This window comes from Mytilus trossulus, chromosome 3 (genome assembly GCF_036588685.1).
Source record: "Mytilus trossulus isolate FHL-02 chromosome 3, PNRI_Mtr1.1.1.hap1, whole genome shotgun sequence".
Classification (NCBI taxonomy): domain Eukaryota; kingdom Metazoa; phylum Mollusca; class Bivalvia; order Mytilida; family Mytilidae; genus Mytilus; species Mytilus trossulus.
Genome location: NC_086375.1, coordinates 20,950,242 through 20,963,954, shown reverse-complemented (window position 1 = coordinate 20,963,954; position 13,713 = coordinate 20,950,242). Strand labels below are relative to the sequence as shown.

The window sequence follows — 13,713 nt, the reverse complement described above, 5'->3', positions numbered from 1 at the left end:
TTTCGTCGCTTCACCGGATTCCAATACTTTGTAAGAACGCATTAATCTTTAGATTATGAACTTACTTATACAACGTGAAAATTCAGAAAATACTCTTTTCAGTGACATAATTTTTTATCAAATAAAATTTCTCAAAAAGACTTAAAATAGCATCCAAAATATTCACTATCGAATTACAATCTTACTTAATTTTCCGGAAAGTCGTGTCAGGTACGGCTCAGATCTAATATTGTTATCCTTATTGATTTTGAACTTCGAGCGCACCACATGTTCGATTACTAAATAGCAATTATCACTTGATATTACTTGTATTTGTTCAAGGTTCTTGGTTTCTTAGTTTATTTTGTTTGTTGTTTTCTATTTTGAGGTTGTGTTAATAAGGTTTAATTCATTTAAGAGGAACATTTGTTTTTTAGTTGGAAGTTATTTTTAGAAATTGAGATCTGGCCAAACCCCAAAAGATGGCACAACAAGGAAGTCCGTTGAAACTTGGCCCTAGTTCTGCAAAGCGAATGAAAGCAAGTTTAGTCTTAGAAAAATGTATTATTTGCCAGAAAAGCAGTAATGAAGCAGTTGTTTTATTTTCTAATAACAGTAAATCGAGGTTTTTTGCTGCAGTTGGTAAGCGTGAAGATGATATTTACATGAATTTGATAAGTGAGTATGATTCATTCAGTGATAAACCGAATGAAAGTCTTGAAATGGTTTATCATAAAAGTTGCTACAAATCGTATACAAGTGAACATAATATTGCAGTGTTCACTAAGAGACAAAGTGATGCATTAGCTGGCGGTTCAATACAGGACAGTCCAGTCACGAGTATCTTAACTCGTTCTATGTCTTCTCCTACCAATTGGGGTGCTTGTATATTTTGCAATAAGAAAAGCTACAAGCAAGACAAAAAACTTTTTAAAATAGAATCAGATGACAGGGTTACTCGCATTACCAACGCTGCAAACCATAACGGTGATTTAAATTTGCTACATAAAATTAATCAAGACAATTTTAAACAACAAGCTTTTTACCATAACCAGTGTATTGTAAAATATCTTAAGTCTTCAAATAAAGATATTGAGGTCATTGGTAACTCAACTTCAGAGTGTGAATCAATAAATACAACTGCTTTTTCCAAATTAATCTCCAGCATAAATGATGATTTATTAAAAAATAAGAAAGCATTTCTATTATCCTCTTTAATTGAGAAGATTGTTTTATACCTACCCGAAAATATGCCTACAAGCTTTACAACAAGGAAACTGCAGCGGTATTTGGAAAACCATTATGGTGATTCTGTTGTCATTCAATCACAACAAGGTCAGGGTAAGTCCAACATTATAATGAGTAGCAATATAACACTAGGGGATGCAATCAAGGCAGCCAGTAATTTGAAAGCAGAGTTAAAATGGTCAAATGAAAAACGAAAGAGTCGTATGAATAACGAACAAACAGATGAACAACTCCTTTATTCAGTAGCAAGTATAATACGGAGAGACATTAACAAAGTAAGATTTTGTAAAGAGCACTATCCAACTTCAACGGAGGTATCATTCGACAATTCTTTACAGTCAATGCCCGATTCTTTGGTCAAACTACTAAGTTGGATTACGGACGAAAAGGCGTTTAGCACTTGTACTGTTCCTTCTGATATCAAAACAGAAAGCGTGAGGAAAAGTTTGGCTTTAACGGAATGTATTGTGGCAACTAGTCGTAGTATCCTGACACCTTTTCATCTTGGTCTTGCTATTCAAGTTTACCACGAGTTTGGGTCGAAGCGTCTTATTGAAATTCTGAACGCGCATGGGTTTTGCGTTACATATACTGAATTGCGGAGATACCTTACCAGTGTTGCAAACCATGAGATCAGTCGTATCAGTGGCGATCGATACATCCCTGGAGGTATTCGCCCCATTTCAGAAGGAGGTCGATTGATTCAAGAGGGTTCCGATAATGTTGACATTAACGCCGAGACAATAGATGGAAAAAACACCTTCCATTCTCTTGCTCGTGCTGTATTTCAAACTAAATCAGCTGGCGTTCATGACTACGGCTTAGAACGAATCAAGCGAGGAATTGAGAGATCGTTGACTATAGATGATACAACAGCATCATTGACCGATGCTATTCCTTACCTTAAACCAAAATGTAGATCAGAACCTCCACGACGATCGGATGCTTTGGAAAAACTTCAATTATGTGATCATATTAAAAGTAATGATGTTGACCAGCTATGGGTGTTCTCCAGACTTTTGTCGAGGGATTTCATAGAGTTCCCAATCGAAATAAAAGCGAATGAACAAAAGATTCCTTTTTGGACAGGTTACAATTGTCTTTTGTCTACAAAGGGCGCCGATGTTACAGTTGTGGCATATCCTCCAATTATAGATTCTAAACCGAATGATATGGCCACAGTGTATACTGCCATGAAGAAATGTCTTGACATGTCTAATGAAGCTGGACAGGATTTCGCTATTCAAACATTTGACCAGCAACTCTATGCAATTGCACAACAAGTCAAATGGTCCAGACCGGACATTTTTAATCGCCATATTCTCAGACTTGGTGGTTTCCACAGCTTGTCGTGTTTCTTAGCCTCTATCGCGAAACTTTGGGCTGATGGCGGTCTACGCGATTTGTTGGTGGATTCTGGTGTGTATGCTGGAAATACAGCTGAACTTATGCTGAATGGCAAAGAATTTAACAGGGCTGTCAGAGGGTTCACGCTTGTGTTTGAAGCCCTACAAGTTCTTTTTATCTCAGCATTTATACACTGGTGTAGGACCTTTGATTACTTCGATCAGATACCATCTGCGTTCTGGAATGTGTTGTTAGAGTTCCATACAAGTATATGTGATCAAACGGACCAAGCCCCAGAAATTAAAACAAGACTGGAAAAGTTGTTTGAAGACCATGTACAACCTCTTATCTGTATGTTCAAAGAATGGGGACACGATACATCACCTACTTTCAAATATTGGGACATGTTCCTGGTTGCCGTCCAAATTATGTTGTCAAATGTACGAGCAGAACGAGAAGGTAATTGGTCGTCACATTTGATGTCCTCATCCAAAATGCTGCCCTATTTTTTCATTACCAACCGTACAAATTACTCTAGATGGATGCCTATATATATTCTCGATATGCTCGAACTACCAGCAGAGATCGAATCAGCTTTTAAACTAGGAGAATTTTCTATCAAACAAAAAATAGGCACATTCAATGGTATTTGGAGTGATATGGGCACTGAAAAAACGATCATTAAAGATTCAAAGGGTTCAGGTGGTATCGTTGGAATTACAAATCAGAAATCTGCTCTGATAAGATGGACTCTGACTCGTCATTTATTAGCGTCCTTTAGTAATGCAATGAATGACAGAGCAGGTATTACATGCCAAAGTGACAATTCGCATGAGGAAATTAAACAATCAGCTTTGAAGCGAGACGAGGAACAAGTACAAGCAATAGTTACCCATTTGAATCAAACTATGACTGATCCCTTTGATATAGATGCCCACCCTCCTTGTCTCATCAATATTTCTACAGGCATGCATGCTACTAGAGAAGTTCAGGATTCTTTGCTTTCTGCTGTCAATGAAGGAGAAAATATGTACAGAAAATTTGTTAACAGTGCGCTTTCTGTAGACCAAATCGGAAGCTTCTATAGCCCTATTACCAAGTCCAAATTGAAAACATTTGAACATATGAACGCTAAGACAACCCTCAAGTGTAAATCTGGCGAAATTATAACCGGTCATATCAATCCCGAAATTGTTTTCAGGCGTGCTCTGGTTTTGGCTAACAGCAGAGATGATGTTACTATTGACAGTATTCTCTCACTTCCACTTGGGCCTATCCCAGTTTCTCTGTTCCATGAAGATGGAACAATGAGAAAATCTTGTAAATCAGATTTAGTCAAACAGTTTGAAAATGAAGTCTCGCCAGTTCTTTCTTTGCCAGATTTTGATCCTTCATTGACAACTTACATTAGAGATGGTATGGCTATAGTTCAGTCCATGGATGCAAGGAAACATAAAACCTTTGGAGATCTTGCACTTACCTATTGCAATTATTTAGCAAGTTGTTTTACAATAGCACACACAGTTGCCGATGTTTTTGATCGATATGATGTAAAACACTCCACTAAGTCAGCTGAAAGAGAACGTCGTACCAAAGTCACTGCTCATGCAAAGGTGTTTCAAGTAATTGAAGGAAGAAATGTCCCCGACTGGAAGAAATTTCTTTCTGTTAAAGAAAACAAGCAGGCTCTCATTAGATTTTTTGGTGACTTCCTGGTCAAGTTCATTAAAAGCAATCCTCTATTAGTACTCCCTGGACATACTTATTATATGGCAGGTTCCTTTGAAGATCCTGAAATTGCAAAAGTCATTTCTGACAAGGAAGTCGTTGATTGTCCTGAATTGTTCAGTACTCAGGAAGAGGCAGACACCCGCATGATCCTCCAGGCTTTACATGCAGACAAAAGACTGAAGGAATTAGGGAAAAAAGGCAGGATCATTATAAAATCATCTGATACAGACGTCATTGTTCTCTGTATTCATTTTTTCAAGCAGATGACCAACACGAGTGAATTTTGGGTCCAAATGGGAAATATCGGTACTATAAAAGATAATCGAAGGTTTTTGCCAATTCACCAACTGTGTTCTTCTCTACCTGAAATCATTTGTAGAGTTCTTCCTGCCGTACATGCTCTCTCTGGGTGTGACACTACATCTTCCCTATTTGGAATTGGTAAAAAGTCAGTGTTTAAAGTGTTGAAAGAGGCAGCATTTGATTTCAGTGATCTATACAATTTAGGAGATTCCGACACAGAGACTGCCATATCATGCTCTAGACGGTTTGTGGCAAGGCTTTACGACCAAAAGAAGAACTATGCATCCTGCCATCAGGACATTAACAAACTGCGGGTTAAACTTGCTACGAGCAAGGATTCAAGTCTTGTCAGATTGCCTCCCTCTGAAGCGGCGCTTCGACAGCATATCCTTCGTGCCTCATTTCAGACCAAAATTTGGCATGCTTCCTTTCTTGCAAAACCACCCCTACCTTCACCATTAGAATACGGATGGAAATCATTCAAAGATTCCTTGTATCCTGTCTTCTTTGAAGGAAACATGTCAGCAGATTTTCTACATGATCTTGTGTGTTCGTGTAAAGGAAAATCACAATGTAAAAAGTCGTGTGTTTGTGTCATCCAAAATCTTGCATGTACCGACTTATGTTCCTGTCAAGGATCAGAATCCTGCAAGAACGTACATACGCACGCCCTTACAGAAGAGGTTTGAGAACTAAATTTTATTGGTCAGTAGGACTTTTGATGCGATTTGCAAATTGAATGTGCATTTCTGATATTGTATCACTAAGACCCTTATCAAAAATCTAAAAGTTTCACACAGTTAAATCCGGTTCTAGTAAGCCAACATACTTTTTACAGTTGTTCGTATGTTCTATGCTGACTAATGTTCATTGTAATGCATTTTATAACATTTTTTTTGTTGGTTTAAAGCCAAATATCAGTCTGTGTGTATAGAGTTTATTGTCATTTCGGCAAGTACCAACCCTACCTTAAGTGTACAAAACTTAGTTGTAAAACTTATATTTGGCAATTGAAGATATTTATCTTAAAGCAAGCATTTTTTATCGTATTTTCTTTTCATTTTTTATGGTTTTAATGCTCGTAATAAAAATTATTACGAAAAAGTACATCATTTAAAGATTAAAATCACCCCCCTTTTTTAAAAAATGCTTCATTTTATCGATATAATTTGTTATAGGAATTTTTTTATTTTTTTTGGATGAACAATTGAATAAGAAAACAGAATCCATGCCATTTTGCAAAAAAAAAAATTGCGATTATGTATTTTAGTTGTTATCTTATATCCATTGCAATTGTGTATGGAAAATGGTGGTTGACCTTTGATCTTGATTTTTGAAAAACTGCACCATATTTAGTTTTGACGACCAAATTTATTATTAAGTACACATATTTTCGAATCGAATGATATATGATACAGCCGTGTACCATTTTTGACGATTAAATTTTCAAAAAATTCACTCTGGTCACCGGCCTATAGTATATTCATCATTGAGAAAGATGCATTGCTGGTTCGTGTAGGGACAGGACCGGAAAGTAAATATCCAATTTTCGAGCTAACAGCGGTTGGACCGTTTCCACGCACTATTTTGTCTTGAACTATGTCCCAGTAAAAATCCCCTCCAATTAATAAGGATATTTCAAATTGCTCTCCTTCCATGACTGGGTGTGCTAATTGTAGACCACGTAAATAAGAAAACTTCTGCGTTATTCCTATGTTGTGAGTTTGAAGTGGTGAAGCAATGGTTGGTACAATTAAAACTTTAATAGGGATTAATTCTCCTTCGGTAGACTTAAGATTAATTGTTGTTTTGTCAAGATTTCTCACCTTTTTTGTAGTACTTCCAAATGTAGCTATACTTAATGTTTCAGAACCCTCTTTTTTAATGTCCAATTTAGCTGCTAGTTCTTCCGTTATAAATGAGTGCTGAGCTCCCTCGTCAAAGAGTATTCTTGCATCTATACATGTATTCTTGTGAACGACTGGACTGAATGCGGTTTTCAGTAAAACAGTGGACTTTTCTTCGCTAGCGGTATACAACATAGAAGTTTCTGTGTCTACTTTAGTTTGCGATTGTTCAGTTTCAATATGATGTTTATTTGAGTACGAGTTCTGTTTACATAATGAAGAGTGATGCTTCCGGTGGCAACACTTACACGTATTCTTGGATTTGCAATCAGCTATTTTATGCTTACCCAAACAATTGAAGCATAATCTCTTTTCTTTTATAATGGCTACTCTTTTATCGTGATCTATGACATTTTTACATTTGTTTGGCCAGTGGTTTCAGTCACAATATGTGCATTGTTTCTTCCGATTCGAGTTTAATGATTTGTCTGTTGTGTTTATCGGATGGGTTTTATCTGTAGTTACTCGTTTAACTCCTGTTACGAAATTTGCGCTAGGGTTTGCGGTTGAATACGTCTGGGTATAATCTCCGTATCCGGACTCTTGAATAGAAATCTCTTTACCTATCGCGTTTCTAAGCAATTGAATATTCCAACTGTCGCTCCCGTTTTCTCGTGTTATATTTTTTCGTACTTCATGAGGTATCTTCCCGAGAATTACTGGTATCAATAGCGATCCGTACATTTCCTGACAGTGTCCAAGAGACTCTAGACCCCGTATGTAAGCTTCTGATTTGTCATGAAATGTTCTCAAACTTTCTAATGTATCATGTGGTGCGGGTATATCAAGTAGTGCTCTCATATATGCATTAATGATTTTATGCGATTGCCCATAGCGGTTTCTCAATAATTCAATTGCTTTGTGATAGTTTGGATTTGTCATGGTCAATCCTGAAATTACGTTTGCAGCTTCAAATTGAAGCAATGAGTTCAAGTACGAAAATTTCTGAATGTCAGTTAATGTGTGATTGTGATGAATCGTGGTCTCGTATGAATCCCAGAAATATTGCCATTGTAGAATGTCTCCATTAAAATTGGGAAGAGATAGCTTTGGTAGGCGATGGTTATTACTTGAGGTAGAACTTGATTGAGATAATGGCTGACTTGTGTGAGTAAAGGGGTTTGTGTACGGAACAAACTCTGGTGCGTTTGAATCTAGTATAGAAGATGTTGCGTTTGTTACGGGCTTTAAGAACTTCTTAAATTTTCGAATTTTACCCTCTAAATCTAAATAATACTCATCTGTTTCAAGAATTTCATTTGTAATATCTTCTGATTCGACTGCATTTAATATCTGTTCATCTATTGAGGCTAACGTCTTCTTTTTCTTCTCAATTGCTTCGAGCAATGTTGATACTTCCTCCGTCTCTATTTGTGAATCTCCGATGGCTTCCTCCAGTTTTTTAAAAACTTTTGTTACTGCTGCTTTGTTCCCCGCTCTCAAGGATTTTAATCGGCTGATGTCCATTCTCTCCGTTTGAAGTCACGGCACCAATGTAGATTATTGCGTTGCGTTGTGTATTTGATCGTAAGTTATCTAAGGCGTTAAAGATAGAACTACGTCTGCCATTATACGTTTCTATTCAATACAACATAAAGTATAACAATTACGCGACGTCACAAAGATTCGGCCGTACCGCAAAAAGGTACGTTAATATTAGTGCAATTCTTGACAATACTTTTTGGTGAAAATAAGATTAAAACTTTTTGAGTTACAGCACTGTGTAACTAAAACAGGGGTGTGTTTTTTTCACATGTCGCAGCGTATCTCAAAAACGATTCTTGATTATGGCTTAAAACTTTAAACACTTCTTAGTTATATTAATCTTAATATCTGTATACTTTTTGGTGATGATTCAAAATTTTATTTTTGAGTTATTGAGTATTTTGTAAAAAAGGGGGAGGGGTTTTTTACATGTCGCACCATATCTCAAAAAGGATTTCTGATTATTGCTTAAAACTTTACACATGTCTTTGTTATATTAATCTAAAGATCTGTATACTTTTTGGTGATGATTCAAAATTTCATTTTTGAGTTATTGTGAATTTTGTAAAAAAGGGGGAGGTTTTTTGTACATGTTGTGCCGTATCTCAAAAACAATTTATGATTATTGCTTAAAACTTTACACACTTCTTTGTTATATTAATCTAAAGATCTGTATACTTTTTGGTGATGATTTAAAACTTTATTTGGAGTTATTGAGTATTTTGTTAAACAGGGGAGATTTTTTTTTACATGTCGCGCTGTATCTCAAAAATTATTTATGATTATTGCTTAAAACTTTACACACTTCTTTGTTATATTAATCTAAAGATCTGTATACTTTTTGGTTTTGATTCAAATTTTTATTTTAGTGATATTTAGTTTTTTTGTAAAAAACAAACAGGGTTGGGGGTTTCACATGTACCGCCGTATCTCAAAAACAATATATGGTTATTGCTTAAAACTTTCTCAGAAACTATTTATGATTATTGCATAAAACTTCCACACAAGACGTCGGGCGTATCATGCGCTCATGGCGCAGCTGTTTATTGTTTCAATAGCTCATGCCTTTGATTTAGAATATGTTCAATCAGTTGCAAGAATATACATGCATGTATATAATAATTTTAGAAGGTTTCTACCGTAATAATGTTTCAACTGTAAATGACTGGACTGAAGAGTTGATAATCTATTCCTCCTCAAATACAATGTAGTAGATGAATTGCCCTATTCATGAAATCTATCATATTTTAAAAAGAAGTCCTGACTATGGATTCTATTGGTCATGTTTGAAGAATACCAAAGTATTATCATGTAAAAAAAACACCAGTTGTTGGTATCAAAAAGGAGTAAAAACATTGACTTTTGAAGGCTAAAATGCAGAAACTACTTACATTGTACCTCTCCCTAATTTTGATGGTGCTGTTGAAAGTCTTTGTCCATACATGTCCAAATCTTTCCCTTTCAAGAATTAAATTAAATATACAAGTACACCTTTTACCTTGATACTCCTATTTTTGGCAAAGCTGGGGTTTTTATTTGCAATTCTTTGTTTACACAATTAGAATTAAATCAATTATAACAGAGATCAGGGTGTTTTGATTACACATTTTCCATGGATCTATTAAAGATATACTGAACAACTTCTTTGTTTTTTATACCCCCGCTTTAAAAAAGGGGGGTATACTGTTTTACCTCTGTCTGTCAGTCCGTCCGTCTGTCAGTCAGTCCCATGAAACTTTCGTCACATTTTTCTGAGGAACTACAATACAAGGATTTCTGAAATTTGGTTTCAGGGTTTATCTAAGTCAGCTATACCGTGTGATGTGTTTTCAGATTAATCACTTGACAACTTCCTGTTTACCGAAAACTTGTATGATTTTACACATGATAGCCAAGTTGAAAATTTTTGTCACATTTTTCTCAGGAACTACAATACAAGGATTTCTGAAATTTGGTTTCAGGGTTTATCTAAGTCAGCTATACCGTGTGATGCGTTTTCAGATTGATCACTTGACAACTTCCTGTTTATGAACACTTGTATGATTTTACACATGATAGCCGAGTTGAAAATTTTCGTCACATTTGTCTCAGGAACTACAATTCAAGGATTTCTGAAATTTGGTTTCAGGGTTTATCTAAGTCAGCTATACTGTGTGATGCGTTTTCAGATTCATCACTCGACAACTTCCTGTTTACTGAACACTTACATATTTTTACACTATTAATATTATCCACTTGCGGCGGGGGTATCATCAGTGAGCAGTAGCTCGCAGTTTCACTTGTTATTATTAATAATCTCATTCTAAGGTAAATACATGAAATAAGGCATGCAGTAGAGCAGTTTATCTTTATTTAATGAAACAGAGTTTTTTTACATTTTACATGAATATTTTAAAGATATACTGAACAACTTCTTTGTTTTTTATACCCCCGCTTTAAAAAAGGGGGGTATACTGTTTTACCTCTGTCTGTCAGTCCGTCCGTCCGTCCGTCCGTCAGTCAGTCAGTCCCATGAAACTTTCGTCACATTTTTCTGAGGAACTACAATACAAGGATTTCTGAAATTTGGTTTCAGGGTTTATCTAAGTCAGCTATACCGTGTGATGTGTTTTCAGATTAATCACTTGACAACTTCCTGTTTACCGAAAACTTGTATGATTTTACACATGATAGCCAAGTTGAAAATTTTTGTCACATTTTTCTCAGGAACTACAATACAAGGATTTCTGAAATTTGGTTTCAGGGTTTATCTAAGTCAGCTATACCGTGTGATGCGTTTTCAGATTGATCACTTGACAACTTCCTGTTTATGAACACTTGTATGATTTTACACATGATAGCCGAGTTGAAAATTTTCGTCACATTTGTCTCAGGAACTACAATTCAAGGATTTCTGAAATTTGGTTTCAGGGTTTATCTAAGTCAGCTATACTGTGTGATGCGTTTTCAGATTCATCACTCGACAACTTCCTGTTTACTGAACACTTGCATATTTTTACACTATTAATATTATCCACTTGCGGCGGGGGTATCATCAGTGAGCAGTAGCTCGCAGTTTCACTTGTTATTATTAATAATCTCATTCTAAGGTAAATACATGAAATAAGACATGCAGTAGAGCAGTTTATCTTTATTTAATGAAACAGAGTTTTTTTACATTTTATATGAATATTTTCAGCCGTATCCGTGCTAAACTTGGATTGAAACCACTAGAGGTTAATTATCCAGCACTAGTTAAAGCAGGTAGGTGCATGAATATATATATATATACAACTCCTCTAAACATCAACCCAACAATGTTAGATCTGTAAATTTGATTTCGCAAATTTTTGGTTCTTCCCTCGCCGGGATTCGAACCCATGCTACTGTGATATCGTGACTGCACTGCAGCCGTCCCGCTAGACCACACGACCACCTGGGCTCTACAAAAATAAAGCTTTTAGTGGCCGTGTGTTACCTTTACTCGTCAGTTTTAATCTAGCAGCGTACTACAGTACATGATATATAAGGCATGAAGATGTTATAGTTACAGATCAGCTAAATTATCTATAGTAAAGGATCCTACAAATTAATGTAAGATACAGTCACATATATATTGTGTATACGTTGTTATGTTGTACAAATTATAATTTGTACAGATTTTTATTTGTACAAATTATCAGTATTTTATCAATTGCTTAATACAAATGGATGATGCAAGCACACAAGGTTTTGTTCTGGATATTTATGTCATACTTCCACATTGACAACTATAAAGTCTAATACATAAGAAATTTGTAATGAAAGCACTTAATTTTGATATTAGTAACTTGTGGATTTGGAATTAAAAGCGACATTCATATGAATAAGGTAAAATATAAGTTTCAAAAATGATAGGTCGCCCTTTACAATTTCAAAAAACAACATGGCAAAACAGAAATAAACCTCGAGAACTCAAAATTTTCTCTTGTTTCCTACTGTTGTACTTCATGTATATAATCTGCACCCCTGTCTGGCAGGTTTAATTCTGGATAATAAAACGGTGGACTTTACAAGCCTGAATTCAGTACTCTGCATGCACATCATACCAATATCTAAATGCTAAAATTGTTTTATGTAATTGTAGTATGAATTCATCTTTTAAAACTGTTCAACTGGTAAAATATTTTAACAATTGAGTATTGTGAAAAGACAGCCTTTGAAAATACATGATATTTAACTGTTCTGAATAGATACCGAGAACATATTTTATCAACACCTAGATTATGATGACCAGGGATCACTGGAGAAAAAAATGTCAAAAGAAATCATTCCTTTCAGCATTTCATGCTTCATTAGATTTTGTTGTAATGGTTGAGTTCACTTTTGAATACAATGTAACTTACTAACATGTAACTCTGGATATACATGCTTATTGTCTGACAGGTGATTAAAAGTGTATCACTAATGACTGTCATTAGTGATACAGTTTTTAATCACCTAATTTATGACTATGGATTTTTGCATTATATGCAATCATCAATTCTAAAGCGGTTGTTAGATATAGTATTAAAGATTTTTTATTTAAATGGATCTGGCAGCTTTCTGTACCTTTAAAATAATAACTTCGACCTATAATTACTAGTCATAAAACTTTGTGCTAAAAACACCAAATCCAGTGCTTTAATCGGTTGATAATTGAGTCTGAGTTCTATAATCATGCTTCTAATTTTAATGACTGCAAGGCCTGTAACACTTAAGGAAATTTTTGAAACAACTACTGGTACTGGTAGCTGTAGTCTAACCCCACCAAATATTTCTTGTCCGGGACTCCGTCTGTGCTTCTGTTTTGTTGATCAGAACGTTGATTGTTATTGTGTTATTTATTCACAAAAAAGTTAAAACAACTTAACCTTAACATTTTGTACAAACACATGTCTATTTTTAAGACTGTACATTGTCTTGTAGATATCTTATGGTTATTTTGTCATTGAGTTGCTGTCTCATTGATGTTTATCTCACATCTTCAATTATTGATACAAATCTGTATTCTGAAAATCAACTGTGACTGTTGCTCTACATTTGTTATAATATGTATTTTTAGTCGTAGACGAGGATGGAAATGAGGCTGGGGAGGATGCTCCTTTTGTTACAGAAGATGGTGACGTACATAAACCAGCTGTCAACATTACAGCTAAGAAAGAAACAGACAAATTCAAGGAAAAAGTGGAGAGAATGAAGGAAAAACGCAAACATAGTCAGAAACTAAGGTTAGAGAATTGTTTGGTTGAACAAACTGCAGTATTTGAATATTAACTAGAAAGTCATGTAGGTTTACTGACTTAAATAATTTGTTTCCATGCCTTTGATACTCTACCGTTCTTTTCATACTATAACACTAAGTTACTGGAATATTGCATATTTAAGCTGACTTATAGCAATGTGGAGAAGATTGAATGATAATGAGCTTTTTGGCTCTGATCATTATGAAAAAGGGTACAAAAACTGAAGAAATTAAAAAAAATATCTTTGCATTTTATTTTTACATACAGTTGGAAATGAAAGGGAAACATTCTACTATATCAATGTAGCTACATGTTTACTAAATTCAGGTTGCAGATCCATCAGGCAAAGTTTGCAAGTGATGGTTTTGGCTATTCTGAATATGACTTTTAATTATTAAGTCAGCAAAATTTCTTTTTTTTTTACTTCAAATCTTTTGGGCTTGAACAAAAATATGTCTTGCACATTACTT

At 35.1% G+C, this 13,713-nt stretch overlaps 1 protein-coding gene across 1 annotated transcript in view; it reads left to right on the top strand.

The window, feature by feature from the left end:
• The window catches only part of LOC134710351 (U4/U6.U5 tri-snRNP-associated protein 1-like), a 36,197-nt gene that overhangs the window by 5,834 nt on the left and 16,650 nt on the right, over positions 1-13,713 (top strand). Inside the window, exons 3-4 of the mRNA XM_063570695.1 lie at positions 11,179-11,243; positions 13,063-13,228. Coding sequence (XP_063426765.1) covers positions 11,179-11,243; positions 13,063-13,228 — 231 coding nt within the window. The remainder of the gene's footprint in view (positions 1-11,178; positions 11,244-13,062; positions 13,229-13,713) is intronic.